General features: G+C 52.0%; 1 protein-coding gene across 1 annotated transcript; it reads left to right on the top strand.

Annotated features, from left to right (window-relative positions):
- The first annotated feature begins 10,971 nt into the window (after positions 1–10,971).
- Positions 10,972–19,430, top strand: LOC135404824 (ankyrin repeat domain-containing protein 26-like). The gene is made up of 12 exons (XM_064639555.1): positions 10,972–11,189; positions 11,598–11,712; positions 11,957–12,130; positions 12,219–12,325; positions 13,029–13,119; positions 13,376–13,512; positions 13,683–13,776; positions 14,242–14,625; positions 14,782–15,017; positions 16,689–16,821; positions 18,024–18,363; positions 19,417–19,430. The coding sequence occupies exons 1-12, from the start codon at positions 10,972–10,974 to the stop codon at positions 19,428–19,430; spliced, it is 2,043 nt and encodes a 680-aa protein (XP_064495625.1).

Below are 19,430 nucleotides of genomic sequence, written 5' to 3'. Positions count from 1 at the left end.
GAAGGAGACAATATGGAGGATAATTTTAAAAACAACAACTGGGAGTATGCACAATCATATAACAATATAACAATAAACTGGGGGAAAGTGGGGTAAAACTGTCAAGTTCGGGGAATGTCACATCCAGTATAACAGTGTCCAATCCCGTATAAAAATGTCCATTTATGGGTCATAAATCTTTCTCCAAGCTTCATATTTTTGCCACTCCGTCTCTTCTCCTCTGATATAGATAAAATGAGGCTATAATTTCGATTGCAAGGTAAAAAGGTTTATTAATGCTAACAAGCAAAAGCGGCCAGCCGGGCGACCGGGGAGACCCTTGCTCCACCACAGTCAGCAAAATGGGGAACCGAAACAGCAGCAATTATACCCTTGGTTGACACCACCCCCCTGAGTCATGTCAATAGTCCATTGGTTGGGGGTTCGCAAGCTGCTCCCTGTTTGGTTCCTCTTTCGCGGGCAGATCTGTGGTTGGTCCTTCTAATCCCGGGAGTCGGCCGTTGCTGAGGGGCTTCCACCAATGAGGTTAAAGTTATTAGTCTCTATGAGGTCGTGGTTCTGGAACTTTCCATAGGGTGATGTCATCTAGTCACAAGACTCCTCATGACTCCTCATGGCTTGCCCCTTTACATTAGTCCATATCAATATGCCTGTAACAAACAACTTCAAAAACACTGAATTACTCTGCGTTGTGTTCTGCAATAGTCAAATTTATGGTTAAGGATTCCATAATCACTCTACTCATAACTTTTAATAACATAACAACTTAATTAACCCATTTCTTGAACAGCAAATTTCCTTGGTTTACTTATAACATCCTCCAACAGTCCTCCTCATCTCCATTGTTTTCATTTTCAGTGTCAGAGAGATTGTTTTTATTTTCTCTGACTGAGTCTGGTGTAAATGACTCGTAAACTTCTGGAAGTAAATCCAGTTTATCCCCTTGTATTAAAGATTGAGTGGCCTGCCAGTTCTCTATCTCCTTTGAGCTAGAGAACTCTTAACTGTTGCAATTCAGTTTCATCTGATGTTGTTACTAAGGGACTTGATGTTTCATCTGATTTGGCTACAAAAGGTTTCCAATCATTAGGATCAGTTTGAGTGGCTGTTGGTACATGCATAAGCCTCATCAACCAGCCCATTTTGTCAGTTTATGTAGTTTGTCCATCCAAGTGAGAGATGACAAGGTTAACAGTACCCCTCAATATCTGTCAACCTGTGCCCAACTTGAGCCCGTGGGCAAGGTTCTGGGTAAATAACTTCTGTAAGTTATTATCAAAAATTTGTATCACTTTCATTTGATTACTCTCGCTGGGCAGTGACTCCAGACGACAGGGAGAGAGAGGCTTTAACCCCTCCTCCGAAATGGGGCCGAGGCCGACTTAGTTACCTGTAAAGGGCATCCAGCGGGACCACGAGGAGGTGCGACCACTGCGGCTGAGCCCAGTCAGTAACTCTGCTCCACCTTAGGAGAGCGATAGTTACTCCCGCCGTTTACCTGCACTTCACTGAATTTCTTCCCTTTGCCATGGAGAGCTCTGGGCAGAAATCCCAGCGCGTCAGCCCCCACCGTGGGCCTTGGCGATGCTTGGCTTTGATTAAACAGTCGGATTGCCCTGGTCCGCACCAGTTCCGAGCCTGGTGCTGAGCCCTGGCCAAGGTCCCCTCTGGGGACCCTCCCCCACCTGAACCGTGGAGCTGATGTGTCCCCACCGGGCAGAGCGGGAACCCTCCAGACCCAGAGGGTCCACCCTGGGGTGGAGCTGGCACGAGTAAATTGGGATAATGAGTGATTGGTCACTCAGAAATCTGAACATGAAATAATACGTTCTTTAGAAGATCTGGTGAAGGAATTGTACTTTCAGTTAAATGAGGAGAAGGAAGAAGAGATGCAGGTGGAGGGGCTGCTGCTGGTGAGCACCGTGTTGGAAAGCTTCCCCCAGAGCTTTGGAATGCACATGAGAGAGAATCCCAGGGAAGAATTGCAGGATGTAGAACCTGTGACTCAGACCTTCTGTGTTCAGTGGAGGAGTTTGGGAGATGGTGAATGAGTGTTATTCTGATAAAGAGCAAAACCTAACGTTTGCATTGACAGCTGATGACGAGGAAGTAACATTACGACCCTTAATTAAAACTGAAACCACAAACGATTGTCAGGGTCAGCAAACTGCTACTAAAATGGTGCCAGGCACGGCTATGGAGATGTGAAGGTCTGGCCATAAATGAGGTGAGATTGAAATCTGGTCAGCATTAAAGCAGTGGGATGCTGAGAGGCCAGGTGTGCTTCCCGGGTAGCAAAGAGTTAAAATCACTGCAGTAAACAGAGTAAGTGGGATCTGCCAAACTGCTGAGGTGACTTTATGGCTCCTGGTTGAAAAGTGGAAATCTGGTAATCTTAACCCTAAAGGAAACACAGGGACTGTGCTCTCACAGTGCTGGGGTTTGCTGCAATACCAAATAGAATTTCTGAAGTTACAGCTAATTTGGCTCCACTGACAGCTGCAGCATTAAATGTTGCAAACCCAGGAGCCACAGTAGCAGCACACCCGTGCTTCAGCCCTGGAGGAGTGGTCTCAGCCTTCCCTCCTAATTCTCCTCCCTGGGCAGTTTATTACAGACAGTTGAATACCAATGCTTGGCCTTTAACAGCTGCTCTGCCAACCAGAGGGGACCCCCCTGAAAAATAGGGGAAGGTTGTGTTGTTTTCTCTTTCCAGGAATGCCAGCACTGCCCCCACTGAAGATGAGAGGAAGGAGTTGCAAGCAGGGCAGCTGCCAGCGGATTTCCCCGAGAAGGCTCACAGCCAGCCAAGATGGGATAATCATTTTTCCCTTAGGCCCTTTTAACTTTGGTTACTTGCTGCTTGAGTAGCATCCTGCCAGACAAGACATTCTTTCTTCTTTTTCAGGATTGGTCTATATTAGGCCAAATTTTCCCTTTTCTTTTCCTAGGAACCTGCTGACAGGTGAGACCCAGCTGCCTGAAACCGATGGAACTTTTAACTGCCCCATAATTGCTTGTGCTGTCAGTTTATTAATGTTTGTGATTTGTTTGTGTTTCCATGGCAAGCAACTTGTTGAGAACTAAAAATATTAGGAGGATTTTATAGGACAAACCATTCTGTGTATTGCCAGTTTGATTTTTGCTAAGTTTATTTTGTCTTTTTACTAAAAAGAATGGGGTGGGGAAAGTTTTTGTCTTATGGACGTATAAGTTTGTCTCAGAAAACTCAATCAAATTTAGCCTGGGAGTTGGTACAAGAATTTATGCCTATTTGGAATTCTATAAATATGTATTAACCTTCCCATTCTGCTTCAGAAGGATTTAGATTTATTATGATTTGGCTAAATTTTTCAGAGATGTTAATGAGTGAACTAAATAATCTTAACAAAACAAAAGAAAACATTACATGGGAATGGTTGAGTCCCCCTTCCTAAACCAGAAGGAGGGACGGCCACGGACTGCAGAGGGGACATGGATAAAATACAGGAAGGTCTTTTACCAGCTCCCAAGACCTGTAACCAGTTTTGGAAACACTTGTATTCTCACTTGAACGTGTCTGATGTACTGTTGGGTTTCCTACCCTGTGTCCTAAGCAGGTTTTTTACTTTGCATCTCTTCTTTCATTTTTGCTAATCAGTATGGTAACTCTAGTCCACTGTGCACCCCACATGCTTCTAAACTTTGGGTGCAATTTACTGTAGCAGCAATTGTAAAGGAATGTGATGAGGGGAATTTGCCCACTAGAATTAAAAAAATAAAAAAGGAAAAGCACCTGGGGATAATACAGTTAAATTTGAAAGGGAATTAATTTCATTTATGATCCCACCACCAGTAAAGCCACAGCTTTTTGTTTTGTGTCAGGACTAAATCACGACAGAGCTCTCCCCTGTGCTCTGTCCCCTGAGAATGGAGCATAGGCCTGATGTAAAGATGTGCTTATATGAACACTCTTTTATATTTTGTATGAGGACTTTGTATGCCAAAAGTTAATTTTTCATGGTGTGTAGAATTACCCAGTGGGGCAGGAACGTTGCCTAGAAATTCTTCCAACTCGATGTGGATGTGGCCAAGAGAGAACCCTGTTTTAAAGCCTCTGAACTATATGAACACACCTCCTTACAAACCCAGTCACACTTGTTCTGGTGTGCAAAGGGAACCAATTTACTGGGAGACCTGGAGATGCCCTTTGAGTCTTGGCTGAAAAATACGTGTCTTATACGTGAGGTGTGTTTGTTTGGGATCCCCCTCGATGGGATTGAAAAATCAGTACTTGCTGTGGAATTCTGGGACTCATTTCAAGCCCCAAATGTACTTGAGAGACCCCTGGACTTGCAAGACAAGCAACTCTGGTGCCCCACTTGGGTCAGCTTGGGGGTGTTCCTGACTCATCACTCTGCTCTGAGGTGGGGGGTAGTGCTGCCATCCCTTTGCCCAAATCGTGTCTCTCCTGACCCGTGGGCAGGAAGGACAGGGCAGGAACTGAGTTGTCCTGAACAAAGCTGAGACTGGATCACTGACACACGTGCCCCAGATTATTATACAGTCAGGCAAAGGATAGATTTTCATCTTTGGGTATTTTTTACACCTCCTCTAGTTCTAACACACCACCAGTGGGCCTTGGAAAGTACCCCAGGGCAGGTGCATGCCCTCAGTAATTGGGCCAGGTGTGTGTTCAGAGAGCTGAACTTGGGAGTCCAGCAGGTGTCAAAACTGGCTTTACAAAATGGGTTGGTGTTAGAGATGTTACTGTTAAAGGAACAAGGGGTGTGTGGAATGTTAAATCTTCCTGAATGTTGTATTGCCATTCACAATGTAACGGCATCAACTGGAAAAACCTGAACCAAAACGAAAGCAGTGGCTGATCCAACCTCAGAACTTTTGCAATCACTCCAACCCAAGGACTGGCTTCAAGGAACTGGCCCCAGTTCCTGGCTGATGTCCATGTTCTAATCCTTGGGACTGGCGGGGTGGGAGCAGTGGCTGATGAGGGTTGGGTTGATGGTTGCAATTGGATTTACATTTTTCATGATTGGAACAGCTGATGTCTGTGGTATGATTACTCTTGTTGTTGTTTCTGCTGTTTGTGTCTTTTCTGCTCTGTCTTGTCTACGTGCACATCACCCTGATGGAAAACCCGTGAACTGAGGAAAAGTCCCTGGCAGAGAGTGTTTGAGCCATGGGGTGGGGTAAGGACTTCAGTGCAGTTGCCTGTCTCCAAACCCTGTCAAAGCCACAGAAGGAACTTGCTGTAAGAGAACCACTGGACAAAAAATCCCCCCTGTGCAGACGGTGAGAACTTGAGATGAGCCCAGAAGGGAGGAATCTGCAAGAGGAAAGAGCTCATTCCAGGCAGGTGGTGAGGCAGATCTGGGGAACCTCCTCCTTCCTGCATCTCAGCAAAAATTCCCCCTGTGGCAGCCTGGGGGAAAGGAAACAACTGCTCACACATGTGCCATCCCAAGAAATGGGAATGGGATCTAGGCCCCTTTTAAAGTCCAGGAGTTCAAGTAAGGCAGTAAAACTTAGGAGATTGATGTATCTCACCATACTCAGCCATAAGGTTCACATCTGCAGCGGACACTTTTATAGCATGGAGGCAAGAGGTACCTGCACTACCACTTCATGAGGTAAAGATGACTGACTGTAGTCAGGGGGGGCTGTGGCAGGGGGGCCTACCCCGAGAAGGCCCAGAAGCCCATCAGAAAATACCCACAGTGCAGGCTCTCATGCAAGCTGGCTGTGGTGAGTTCTGGTGGTGCCACGGTGGTGGGGTTTGGTGTTGAATGAGGCTAAAACCAGCCTGGTTCACCAAACTCCAAACACATCCTGCTTTTTGAAGTTGGGTGTGGCAGATAAGCTGGTGGCTGGCCTGTAAATTTGTGACTAGCAGTCAATCACTTTATACTATAAAAGTCCAGTCCACTTCTCTGCAGTCAGGTTCTTCAAACATAGCCCTTCTTGGGGTGTATGTGTGGAGATTCCTCCCTTGGGCTGGGGGCCCCCCAAGGATACTCCTTGAGGTTGAGCAAAAGAGTTCTCCCCACAAGCGTTGGTATGGGTGAGTTACATCCAATCTCTACTTAATGATTATTTCCCTTCTGCTACCTTGAGTATAATTGCTTCAGTAACTGCTTCAATAGAGTGCACTATCCTATCCTACCCTGTGCTAGTAGTAGTCTTAGCCTTTATATTGTGTAGTAAATATGATTAAGATCTTCTCTCTGTTCACCTGTTGATTTGTCTGATCATTTGTATCAATAAATGATTCATTTTATAGAAATAGTCTCACTTTGTCATCATTCAAACCTGCAGGACAGAAGTGGTTCAATCCCACCTCTGTAATTCCTCAGATTTAAACCATTGACATGATCCGAGGCTAAGATTGGATCCAGGCACACCGAGACTCCTCTCTGAGAAGGACTTTAGAAAGCAAGGGGGTCCTTTGTGCCCCTTGTGACTCCCCAGCAGGGCTTCTGTAATAAATGTTGTCTGAGCCTTCCACTCCCACCCGTGACAGCGACCTGGGGGTGTCTCGGCCCTCCTGGTCTTGGAGCCAGAGGAGCTGCTCCCAGGGCTGCTCTCAGTGCTGCTCCTCGTGCAGAAGGAGCTGTGTCATGGCAGTGCCAGCCCTGAGGACGTGCTGCTTGTCCTGGAAAGGGAAAGAAGAGGCTCTGCTGGGAGGGCTGAAGGTCGGTCTGTCCTCCCTGCTGGGAGGGGTTTCCCTTTGCCTTCTGGCCTGCAGGAGAAGGGCTCCCTGGAGAGCAGAGAAAGCAGCATTTCCCCATGCTGGCCCCCCAGGCCTCCCTGCAGAAGGGGCCCAGGACTGGGCTGTGTCCCTCCAGGGAGCCCCCAGCCTCGGGCACGGTGCTGGCAGGCTCCTGGCTTGGGGTGCTTTGTCACCCAGACGGCCCTTCCCAGCCCCCCTCTCCTCACGTGCCACCAGGCACAGATGGACCCACGGACGTGGCCATCCCAGCTGTGGCCCAAGGCGTGGGAAGCAGCAGCTCTCTCCTCTCCTCCTGGCAGCCCAGCCAATTGACCAGCACATAATGGAAGAGGGGGTAAATGTCTTCACAGAGCTGCACTTCCCGGCTGCCAGGGAAGGGGTGTTGCTCCTGGGTGACATATTTGGACCATTGTTTCACAACTGTGCCAGGAGAAGAGAAAAGGGAGCACTCGAGAGTCTGCAGTGAGGAAGGTTCCTTGCACCCTCCCCCAAGCCAAGCTTTCTGGGCAGTCCCAGGCTCAGCCCAGGACCAGCTCTGGATCCAAGCTCAGCCTGTGCCCTGAGGTATCTGGATTCAAACCCCTGCCTGTTTCTCTCCTCCTCCCCATTGCACCTTTTCCTCCTAAGTGGCTGTTCCTCTCCAGCCTCTTCCACTGCACCCCTGCACTTCCCCTCTCATGTACTCACCCTTTTAACCCTAAAGCAAAGCCAGGGAACAAAGCCATGGGAGGGGACCCAGGAGTTCCTGTGTGCAGCACTGGGGAAGGGACCCTGCAGCTCCTCCACATGCAGCACTGCCACATCCTGCCCACAGAAACCTCCCAGGCTTCCCCCGCTCCTCCTGCTCACTCACAGCAGTTGGGGATCTCCAAAGCCTGACCTTGCAGCAGGCTGACACTCCCCATGTTCCCTCTGAGATCACAGGGAGGCATCCAAGGTCACTCCAGCCCCATCCCCGGGATCCCGGCCAAGGAGCCGACACTCAGCACTGCAGACGGGCACAGGATCCGGCCCCTCCACACCCGACTGGGCACAGCAGGGCGGGAGCGGCGTTCCCAGGAAGGGGATGCACCGGGGGCTGCGGAGAAGGCAGAGACAGGCACTGAGAGGAGCAGGGAGAGACACAGGAGGCTGGGGCTGTTCCCTGGCAAGGCTGGGGCTGCTGGGCCATGAGGGATGAGCCAGGGGTGTGGGGAGAGCTGTCTTCCTAAGGGGGACCCAGAGGAGCCCTTGAGGCAAATGAGGAGGACAGAGGGGGGCAGAGACCCTGCAGGTTTTTCCCAGCGGGTTCCCACCCTGCAGGAACTGGGATTGGGCTGGTAAGGCAGAGCAGCCGGCTGGCCCTGGCTCAGAGCAAGGAGGCACAGCAACTTCGTACCCCCAGTCCAACAGGGAGCTTTTGGGAAAGGGGAGGGACCTCCCCATGACCGCAGACCCCTGCCCAGACCAGGGGGCCGAGAGTGCCGTGCCGGAGCTGCGGCCACTTTGCCCAAGGTGAGGAGCACAGCCTCACCAGGGCCCTTCCCTGTGGCCTTCAGGTGGCTCTGGAGCTTGGACAGGGCACAGTGGGAGCAGGAGCGGGCCAGAGCCACCCAGATGTCACTCACAGCTGCTGTCACATCATCTGTCACCCCTGAACAAGCACCACGGGACAAGCTCGTGGCTTCCATTATCTGGTGGTTTGACACTGTAATGGAACTACAGTGCTATTTTTTCCTGTCCTGTATGTTCTTTGCCCACAGAAATAGGGAAGGTCTCCTTTCCAGGATGAAGCCATCCCAAATGTCCCATTGCTCTGGTGGCAACTCATGGAAGTTGTTCATTTCTGCAGCTTTAGTTGCAAGCTGTTTCCTTCCACCTCTGCCTGGGCTGCTGAGGCTGCACCAGCAGCTCCACTGTGCAGGGAACAGAGGCTCTTTGGCTCTTTGGTCCCTTAAGTGTCAGCTCATTTGGATCTTCCTCTGGAAACCACCCTCACAAAACCTCCTATTGATGCATAGATAGCACATAACAGTGACAATGGGAAGCTGATGTCCAGTTAAAAATTCAGACTTCCCGGAGCTGGGGACTGTCACTTCTTAACTTCATTTGCTGCCCCTTGTTTCCCTCACCTGCTGGAACACTCTCAGCACCCTGTCTCTTATTATACCCAGAGCTATTCTGGGGTTAGGTTGCCAGCTTTTGGGCAAAGCTCTATTCTAACTGAGAAAGTTTTGGGTAGTCCCATTTCTGGAGAAGATTTATTTATTCTAGGATTCTATGACTGATGAGGGTTTCCTTTCTTCAGACCTTATAGGTTATGTCCTGACTTCCTTCTATTTCTTTTTTGGACCCAATGAATCCTGCTTTATTGCCAGCTGGGGTCCTATCTGTGCAGGTACTACTGAATATGGAACAGTTCTCCTGTAGTTGGGGGGGGCTCTTTTGTTATGTTTTGTTTTTTAATTAATTTCTTAGCAGTTGTATCAGGGAGAGTTTGGAAGGATGCTGAAACTGAAACCATCCACTGTTGAAAACTCAACCAAACCAATATTTATTATCAAGAGGTGGCCAACAAAACGAAAAAAAACAAGAGAGAGGAAGGAGGAGAAAAATAAGCCCTCAGTACAACTCCCCCAGTCCCCCAGGTGTTGCTTCTGAAGTTATCTCACCTCCCCAGAATGCCCAGAATTGCCCAGAGCAGAAGCTGCACTCTGGGACAGTCGGCAGGCTTACAAGGTCGCAGCGTCCCCGCAACAGGCAACGTTGTCCTTTCAGGTGAAGCTTGTGTCTGCTGAGCACGAGCCATCAGCTTTTTACCCAATTAATTGGTGAGGTCTGCCTGGGCAGGTGTGGCCAGCACCACCCAGCCAGAGGCCTTCAGTCCCTGCCAGCGTTCTGGAAGTGGTGCCCCTTCTGCGCACGCGTGTGTCCTTTGGAATTCCCCCCACACTTGCACACTGTACTTCAGGGGGTCTTTTCTAAATGAGTCTGGGGCCATACTTCATCACCCTCCTCTTTCTTCTTCAAATGCCCTTGGAAGGCCATCAGCCAATAAGAAGACACCAATTAATTGTAGTTTGTACAAAACGCCTCCTTCAAGGACCAAGTTCCCGTTTCTCAGTGCTTGTTTTCTCCTAACTTGGCAGGAAAAGGAGAGACTGTCCCAGGTGGCTGGGCCAAAAACAGACCAAAAGTATCAGCATCTAATACAACCCTGATACATCCACAAAGAAAAAGGGAAATTTCTTCAGCCTGTTTGTGGTCCATTGTAGCGTCCCTCCCCTGAGAAAGCTGGTGCAGAACTTGTGGGCCTTCACTTGGTGTTGTCATTGGGGCAAAGTGGGACAAGATGTGTTTGAAAGTTTCTTCCTGCCCTGCTGTGTGCTGCCCGTTGGCTGGTGGAGGAGCAGAGCAGAAATTCACTGTTGGCATCTGGCAAAGCAGCAGGAGAGAGCAGTTGTGAGGGGAAGGGGGGTGAGGTGTCTGCTCTTCAAGAGGGACAAGACAAAGGAGTTGGGGAATTGTCCTGGAACTCTGGCATGGAAGGCTTGGAGCGCTGGGTGGGCATTTCTTGAGAGCTGTGGTGGCCCCACTTCGTCCTGAGCCTCATTTGATGGCAGTGTGTCCAGAGGCAGCCCGGCTCCAGGCTGAAGCAAAAAGCCAGAGCGGGTGATGCGGGAGCTGCTCCAGCGCCTACCGCAGCCTGCGGCCCGGTGGGAGCGTCCCGGGCCCTGCCCCGGGGCGCCCTGAGGCGGGGCAGTGCCCACTCCCGCCGGCCGCCCTCACAAGGCCCAGGCCGCCTCCTTCCCACAAGGCCCAGCAGGGCCGCCCTCACACCTGCCCCGCCCTGCCCTGCCCCGCCCGGCCCCACCCTGCCCCGTGGCCTCTGTCACACCCCACGCTGACGTGCTGAGCCTTCCACCAGCCATTGTGACGCCACAGGCGCCAGTCGGGCACGGCTTTGTTGGTGCCCGCAGCCGGCGCCCAGAGCTGCTGTAGCCTCTCGGGGAGCAGCAGCACATCCCGCTCGGGGAGCATTGCGCGCCTGCATCGCCGTCTTGGCAGCTGCAGGCCACGACCACTGCGCAGGGCGACCTCGTCTGCCTTGTGCTTTCTACCCTGTGCCCGTCCTTATTCTCGTCCCCTTTGTCACCCTCCCCCTAAACCTCGCCCCGTCCCATTCCTCATCCCCACTTGGCTCCCGGCAGCCCGCCGGGGCCTTCTTGCCCTTCCTGCTGCTGGGAGCTCCAAGCAGGGCCATGCCGTGGCTTCTGAGCAAGAAGCGACGGCAGTCGCCCTCCAGCAGCCCCAGTGGGCAGCCCTGGGCTGCCACCAGCTCCAGCAGCGCCTCCCAGCTCCGGGAGCAGGGGCTGGGCAGGCTGCACCGCGCGGCCGCCCGCGGTGACCTGGGCTGGCTGAGGCGCTGGCGCTGGTACGTCAAGGTAGTCGGCATCGACAGGCCAGACCAGGAGATGCGGTGAGTTCTGGGCCACGCTGATGGCACACCTTGGCTGCTCCTGAGCCAAGCTGCAGTAGTCCTCGGCAGCCCTCTCTTAGGGACAAGGCTTGAAAAGTGACATTTGCCCTGTCAGCTGGGACAGGGAACTCTTGAGCTTTTCACTGCTCGGAGCTGCCGGCCGGGCTCCAGCGCTGCTGCAAACGCGTGTTGCCCACCTGCCCCTTGGCCGTGCTCTCTCTGCAGGGCTGTTCTGCAGCTGCTCAGCCCTCACCTGTTCTCTTCTGCCCTCTGGCTCATCAGGGCAGGGTTGCAGCAGCAGCAGCAGGAGGAGCAGAGTCCGGGCAGGGTCCCCAGGGGGCTGGGTAGAGACACAGCTTGGGCTCGTCCTTTGTCTGTCTGGGTTAAGAGTGTCTGTTTAATTTTTAGGACACCTCTACATCTGGCTTCAGCCAATGGCCATGCAGATGTCGTCAGATATCTGCTAAGAAAGAACAGCCAGCCCAACCTCACTGACAACTTCAAGAGAACAGCCCTGATGAAGGTGTGTGGAATGCCTTCTGAGCTTGGAGGTGGGGCTCAGTGCTGGGGTGTTAAAGGGGAGGTGTCTGGCAGGATTCCTTGCAGGGCAGGGCCATAGAAACACACCTATTGCAATGGGCACAGCACAGCCTCTGTTAGCTGATCTTTGCAGATGGTCTTCTATGGCAGCACTCAGGGGCTGAGGGAGTTGTGACAGAGGGGGATGAAAAGTTAAAAGTCTTTCCCTTTTGGTGTGTTGTTGCCAGGCAGTCCAGCAGGAGCAGGAAGAATGTGTTGCTGTTCTGCTGGAACACGGTGCCGACCCCAATCTGGCAGACGCTGACGGCAACACTGCCCTTCACCTGGCTGTGCTCTCTAAAAACACAGCTGTAGCAGGGCTGTTACTGGAGCATCATGCCAAGAGTGATGCTCAGAACCAGGTAACCTTGGCACGTGGCTAAAGCTGCTCTTTCCAACAGCTGCAGAGCTTGTCTGTGTCTTTCTAATGGGGATTCTTTCTCCTTTTAGTGGGGATTTACCCCCTTGAAACTTGCAGCCTTGCAACAGCACAAGGAGATTCTGGAGTGCCTTGTGAACAAAGCAGCTGACAGGCCTGCTCAAGGCCAGGGGGAAAGGTGAGGGCTTTGTCAAAACAGCCCCCGGGTGTTCTGGGTAGTCTGCAAGTGTGACCCAGACGGGGGCGTGGCAATGAGCTGGGAAAAAGAAGGAGCAGCCCCGTGGAAGCAGTTCCCCGTGGGACTGGTAAATGCAGGTCTGCCCTTGGCTGCTCTCGTACCTCAGGGGCTCTTGTCCTTTGCCCGCTGAGGTCTGCAAGAAAGCCTTGTCTGTGGTGCCCTCCCCACACCCAGAGCCAGAGCCCCGGGGAAACTTGCCAGTAGCTCAGCAGCGGGGCTGCTCTGCAGGCCAGGGGGGTTTGAGGCACGGCAGAGTTGGGGCGTTCAGTGCTCTGAAGGGAAGCGTTGGGGGAAAGAGAAGCAACACTGTCCCAGGGGACACGAGGGGCTCCGAGCACAGAAGGAGAAAACTTCCTGCCATGGAGATGGTCAGGGGGTCGAAGGGCTTGCCCTGGGAGTTTGTGCAGCCACATCGGGGGGACTTTGAAGAGCAGTGCAAGGAGCCCTGAACAGCATGGCCTGAGCTTGTAGTTGAGGCTGCTTTAGGGAGGCCCCTTGGAAGAGAAATTCTCCAGTGCTTCCATGGACTTGGCTTTGCTTTCCCGGAGCTTGTAGGAAAGGGGGGAAGAGCTGTTTTGGGAGCAAGCAGGGGAAAAATGGTGCAGGGTCAGACATGTTTCCGATGAAATGTTGCATGCTTTAGGAGTGCTCTTGTGGTTCCTGGAAGCCATGGGGCTCACCTGGAGGAAGATAATCTGTGCTTGCAGGAGGAGCTGGACAGGGCTGACGCGGAGGTATGGAAAGCCTGTCCCCACAGGGAGAAACCTGGGGGTGCCTGTTGCTTCCTCTCCATCCTGAAAACGGACAAAACAGTGTTCATTGTGTTCATTGGGGAGTAGAAGTGAAGCTTTGAAGGGACTTGAATGGGTTGCAGTTCTTTGGGCAGAGGGGATGCACACAGACATGCAGCACCTGAGTTCTTCAGCAGCAGCTGGCTCCTCTCTGGAAAAGCTCCCCTGACAACTGTGGATTCTTCCCGTGGTTTTACAGCTGCAGGAGGAGGAAGAAAAGCATCTTCAGTCTGAGCATTGTGTTCCTGACTTGAAGACTGCCTTGGATGCCAAGAAAAGAGAGGCAATAACTTCCTCCCAGGAACTGCAGGACCTCCTGGAAGAAGACGCGCAAGAGTAAGAGAGTAACCCAGTGAAGCGAGGGGTCTGTGGCTTTGGGGGATTGGGTGGAAACAGGGGGAGAGTCAGTGGGATTTTGAAGGACACTTCTGCTGTGGCTTCTGTTCCTCAGCACAGTTTGTCTGGCATTGGATTTTATGGTAATAAGAGCTGTATTTCTTCTTAAGCTTTGCCAGTGAGAACAGCAGATTGGAAGCCACTGTCCAGCAGCCAAGCGAGAGCGTTGAAGCCCTTCCGAGAGCCCTGCAAGCCTCTGCCTCAGTAAGCTGGTGCTAAATTTGCCTTTTTGTGACTCTTGAGCCTAGTTGCCTATTTCTGTGGGGCAATTGCCAGATGAAGTTTTCCTGGAGAGCCTGGGGAGCTCAGTTTCTGCCTTCTCCTCAGCAGAGGCTGCTCAGAAAGCAGCCTGGTCCTTTCCCCAGCTGCTACAAAAGCCCTGAGGGTATTTGGTGTGCTGGACACTGGAGGAATTCTTAGATTCTAAATGAGGAGTTTCATCATGAGCTCCAAGGGACCCAGAAGTATTGCTGCCAGAAGTGTCTCCCAAATTCTTAAGTCGGTGTAAAGTTTCTTCTTTCTGTTGGGGAATCTTTCAAGTGTTTCCTAGGCTCGTTTCCAGTAGATGATAAATACAGTTGCCATGGCCACCCCCTTGAGAGGTTTTCCCAGAATTCACTGCCTTTAGACCATGCTGAGTTTTCTTTTCTTTTTTTTTTCTGTGCACAGGGTGGTGAACTTTCCCAGCAGCTGGACATGGAGCCTGGAACAGGCATGCAGCTCGAGGCCCTAAACCAGGCTTTGCAAGAAGAGCTGTCCGCTCTGCTTGAGAAGTGTGAACAACTGGAGAAGAGCAAATGTCAGCTGCAAGAAGAGGTGACAAAACTCCACCACCATTTGGAGACTTTGGTGCTGGATGGCAGCCAAAGAGAACAGTGTACAGGAGAGGTGGCAGAAGGAGCTGACCAGGAAAGAAGTCCAAAGCTACAAGAGGTCAGCCTCGTTTTGCAGGTAAGTGAATTTCTCCCCAGTGTCCACAGGCTCTTCATTAGGAGCTTTGAAGCAGAGTGCTCATTTGGGCTTCTTTCCCACTGCAAAGAATTGTTTGCCCTGGTAGCTCCTGGGTTGTGCCTTGATTGCTGCTGGGAGTGAGGAGGCAGAGCCGCCTCTCTGAGTAAGGCTGGGCCCTTGGAACTGGGTGTGTGCAATTTTGTGCTGGGCAGAGCTCTCTTTTTCTTGTGGTGGTTGAAGGTGCACTGTCTCCTTCAGGCACAGGTAGCCCACCAGGCCCCACAAGGACAAACTGGAGACATTCATTGTGAATCCATGAGAATCCAGTTGGAAGAAAGAATTAAAAATCTGGAAAGTGAATTGGAGAGGGTCAAAAACACCCAACAAGAGAGTGCTTCTCGTAAAGAAGCAACACAGGGAGGGATGGAAATGTACAAAGAGCTGTATGTGGAGGAAGTGAAAACCAGAAGATGCCTTGCCAAGAAACTGGAAAGGTAAGTCCATGCTTGTTTGGAGTGGTAATAAGAGACTCCTTTTTCTTCCTGCATTTTCCTTGGAAATCCATCTTCTCCATCTGGCCAGCATTATTGCCCTCCATTGGCCACCAGGGTCTGATGGAGTTGCCAAGACCCTCTCCTTGATATTTGAAAAGTCGTGGCAGTCAGGGGAAGTCCCAGGTGAGGGGAAAAAGGGAACCCCACTGTGCCCACCTTTGAAAGGGGTAGAAAGGAGGGCCCTGGGAACTGCCAACCTGTCAGCCTGCCCTCTGTGCCTGGGGAGGTGATGGAAAAGATCCTTCTAGAAGCTCTGTCAAGGCACGTGGATGACAGGGAGGTGATTGGAAGCACCAGCACAGCTTCGCCAAGGGCAAGTGCTGCTTGACCGACCTGGTGGCCTTCTAAGATGGAGTGACTGCCTCAGTGGACAAGGGCTACCCATGTCATCTCCCTGTCATTCTGGGAAGCCTTTGACACAGTCCCCCACAACATCCTTCTCTCCAAAGTGGAGAGAGATGGATTGGATGTGTGGACTGTTAGATGGATAAGAAATTGGGTGAACAGTGCCATGCAGAGGTGGTGATCAATGGCTCAGAGTGCTGAGGGCCATCAGTGCCGAGTGGTGTCCCTCAGGGGTCTGGACTGGGCCCAGTGTTCTTTAATGTCTTCACTAATGATCCAGAGGAAGGGCTGGAGTGCACCCTCAGCAAATTTGCAGCTGCCACCAAGCTGAGGGGTGTGTTTGACACAGCTGATGCCATCCAGAGGGCCCTGGACAAGCTGGAGAAGTGGGCCCATGGCAATCTGCTGATGGTTTACCAAGAGCCAGTGCAAGCTGCTGGCCGTGGCTCAGGGCAGCCCCTGTATCAGTGCAGGCTGGGGGATGAAGAGGGGCAGAGCAGCCCTGCCGAGAAGCCCTTGGGCTGGAGGAGAGGCCGGACATGAGCCGGCGATGTGCGCTCGCAGCCCAGAGAGCCAATTGTGTCCTGGGCTGCGTCCAAGGCAGCGTGGCCAGCGGGTGGAGGGAGGGCATTCTGCCTCTGCTCTGCCCTTGGGAGAGCCCAGCTGGAGGGCTGCATCCAGCTCTGGGCTCCTCAGCACAGCAAGGACCTCCAGCTGTTGGACTGAGTCCAGAGGAGGCCACCAAGGTGCTTGGAAAGATGGAGCACCTCTGCTAGGAGGAAAGGCTGGGACAATTGCAACCCTTCAGCCTGGAAAAGGGAAGGCTTTGGGGTGACCTAATTGTGGCCTTTTGGGGTGAGAAGGGAACCCACAAGAAGGATGAAGAGAGTGCATTTAAAAGAGCAGGTAGTGAGAGGACAAGGGGGAATGGCTTCAAATGGAAAGAGAGTAGGTTTAGATTTGATCCTGGGAAGAAATTGGTTGCTGTGCGGGTGGTGAGGAACTGCAACAGGTTGCCCAGAGAAGCTGTGGATGCCCCATGGCTGGAAGTGTTCAAGGCCAGGTTGGATGGGGTTGTGAACAAGCTGGTCTGGTGGAAGGTGTCCCTGCCCAGAGCAGGAGGCTTGGAACTGGATGATCTTTAAGGTCCCTGCCAAGCCAAGCCATTCTAGGCTTGGATGCTGTCTGTGCTGTTTCTGTGAGACCGTGGGGGAAAGGCTGGTTCTTCCTGTGTTTCATGGGTTTCTTGACTAATTTGCTGTGCAGGCTGGAAAAGCTTCTGAGGATAGAGAGGAGGCAACTCCGGGTTAATGAAGAGAAAGGAAGTCAGTCCCAGCTGGAAGAAATGAAGAAGAGATATTCTGAAAAGGTCAAGGAAGTTGATAGATTCCAAAAAGAGGTGAGCTGCTCTATGGGTGGGGCTCTTTGGTTGTGGTGTTCCTTCTTTTGAAAGCTGGGAGATGCTTTCCCTCTATTTCTTGTCATGTGGATGTTTTTATTCCCTTGGCTGCATTTTGGATGTGATGGGCTTTTCTTAATGCTCCTCCTGCTGTTCCAGTGGGAGATGACTCGAACTAATCCGGGGTAGTTCTCCTTCTGGGGAAAGATGGAAATGTTGAGGGCAAAGCAGTAGGTGTAAGGGCTGATGGAGGCCAGGCTGTCCTGCAGAGGAGGGGCAAGCCAGGAGTGGCAGCCAGCCTGGCAGGGTGCGTGAGCTGAGGGGCCAGGGAGCCGTCCCACAGGCCCTGAGCAAGAAGAGCAGAACAGGTCCCCTGAGAGTGAGCGGGGTCAGCCAAGAGTGCAGATCCCCCGGCTGGGCCTGAGGGATGGGCAGGTCTGCCGTCCTGGCAGGACATCACGTGCATGGGCTGAGAGCAGTGGGGCCCAGCTCAGGCCTGGCTGCAGCTGGAGGGAGGCTGTGACAGCGTCCTCTGGGTGTGCCAGATGAATTGCTGCCCTGGCAGAGAGGGGAGGAACAGCGCTGTCACTGGCAGGGCACCATCAGCCCCTGAGCCCTGTCTCAGGCACGAGCTGAGCAGGAGGCACTTGAGGTTTGGCTTTTCTCCTCAGTGTTGTTGCTGCCCAGGGCCCAAGGAGGACAGGGGCCTCCCAGGGGAAAATCTGTCCCTTCTTGCTCACGGGGAGCTGTTTCAGCCCATCCTGTGGCGGGGAGCCAGAAGGACTGTTCCCAGCAGTGCTGTTGAGGCTGCTGTGCCTGTGCAGCAGTGGCACAGAACCTCTGATCCCTTCTCCGCTCGTCACTCGGATCCGTTGCTAAAGCGGCGTCTGTCAGAGCCACGCTTGGGTTTGAAGGCATCCCTGTAGAATGGCTTCCTGCCTTTGCAGTCATTCCTTTGGAGTCCAGAAGCTTGGAGCATTTTTGCATGAGGAACTCCAAAAGGCTGGGAAGCTGAGGAATCCCATGACAAATGATGGGAAAGCTGTTCTTGCTGGAAAAGAAAAGCCTGGTTGCACTTTGTGTCTAGTCCTGAGCCAGCAGATGATGAATAAAGTCTCCCTGGGCACCTCCTTTTGAGGTTTTCCCAGAATTCACTGCCTGTAAACCATGCTGAGCTCCTTTTTTGTTCTTTCTGTCTGCAGGTTGCTGAACTTTCCCAGCAGTTGGACAGGGAACGTGAACAGTGCACGCAGCTGGAGGCCAAAAACCAGGCTTTGCAAGAAGAGCTGTCTGCCCTGCGTGGGGAGTGCGAGAACCTGGCCATGGACAAATGCCAGCTGCAAGAAGAGCTGGCAAAACTCCACCATCATTTGGAGACCAACGTGGTGGATCGCAGCCAACTCGAACAGTGTAAAAGAGAGGTGGAAGAACAAGCAGACCAGGAAATAAGACAAAAACTCCAGGAAGTCAATGAGTTTTTGCAAGTAAGTGAATTTCTCCCCAGTGTCCACAGGCACTACCTAAACTTCTCTTGTGGCCATGGTGTTTGGTGTTTTTCTTTTGCTCCTGTATTCTGTGGGTTAGCTTCTGTCTTTGCTGAAGGCAGTGGCAGAAGGCAATCTGGTTGGGCAGGAGTGCTGTCATGGGTGTGGAATGTGCTGGCAGGTCCCTGAATCCAAAGGCTGCCCAAGGCAGATTCCCACTTTGCAGTGCTTGGGGGGATCTCTGTGCGCTGCTCTGCTTCTCACTGCTCATCCTTGAATGGGTTTGGCAACTTGCAGCTGTCATGGCCAGACCTACAGGTGCTGCTTTGTCCTTGTAGGGGGTGAAAGTGCTCAGAAAAGGAGTCACTGAAATTCCAGTGGTGTGGGTGAGGGGGTGGAGGTGGATGTGGAAGCTCTTCTTGTCTTTGAAGAATCCTTTTGGACATGCCCTGTCCTACAGACCCAGTGTCTCTTCATTAGGAGCTTTGAAGCAGAGTGCTCATTTGGGCTTCTTTCCCACTGCAAAGAATTGTTTGCCCTGGTAGCTCCTGGGTTCTGCCTTGGTTGCTGCTGGGAGTGAGGAGGCAGAGCCGCCTCTCTGAGTAAGGCTGGGCCCTTGAAAGTGGGTGTGTGCAATTTTGTGCTGGGCAGAGCTCTCTTTTTCTTGTGGTGGTTGAAGGTGCACTGTCTCCTTCAGGCACAGGCAGCCCACCAGGACACCTTAGAAGAAATCAGAGCCAGTCATGTGGACTCACTGAAAAAACAATTAGAAGACAGAATTAGAGATCTGGAACGTGCACTGGGAAGGACAAAAAGCAACCAAGCAGAAAGACCTTTTCAAAAAGAATCCACCCAGGCAGAAGTGGACAAGTACAAAGAGCTGTATCTGGTGGAAGCCAAAACCAGAAAAAGCCTCGCCAAGAAACTGGAAAGGTAAGTCCCTGCTTTTTTGGACTGGTAAGAACAGACTCCTTTTTCCTCCTGCATTTTCCTTGGAAATCCCTTTTCTACATCTGGCCAACGTCAGGTGTGAAAGCAGAACGTGGCATCTTTGTGGGGAAAGTTCCTTCAGAGCCTTCCCTTCCTCAGACCTGTCTTCCTTTCTCTTTAGAGTTCCAGCAGTAA

The sequence above is a fragment of the Pseudopipra pipra genome, chromosome W (assembly GCF_036250125.1).
Source record: "Pseudopipra pipra isolate bDixPip1 chromosome W, bDixPip1.hap1, whole genome shotgun sequence".
In the NCBI taxonomy this organism is placed as follows: Eukaryota; Metazoa; Chordata; class Aves; order Passeriformes; family Pipridae; genus Pseudopipra; species Pseudopipra pipra.
The sequence above is the reverse complement of the archived record's forward strand: the minus strand, read 5'-3'. Positions and strand labels throughout refer to the sequence as shown.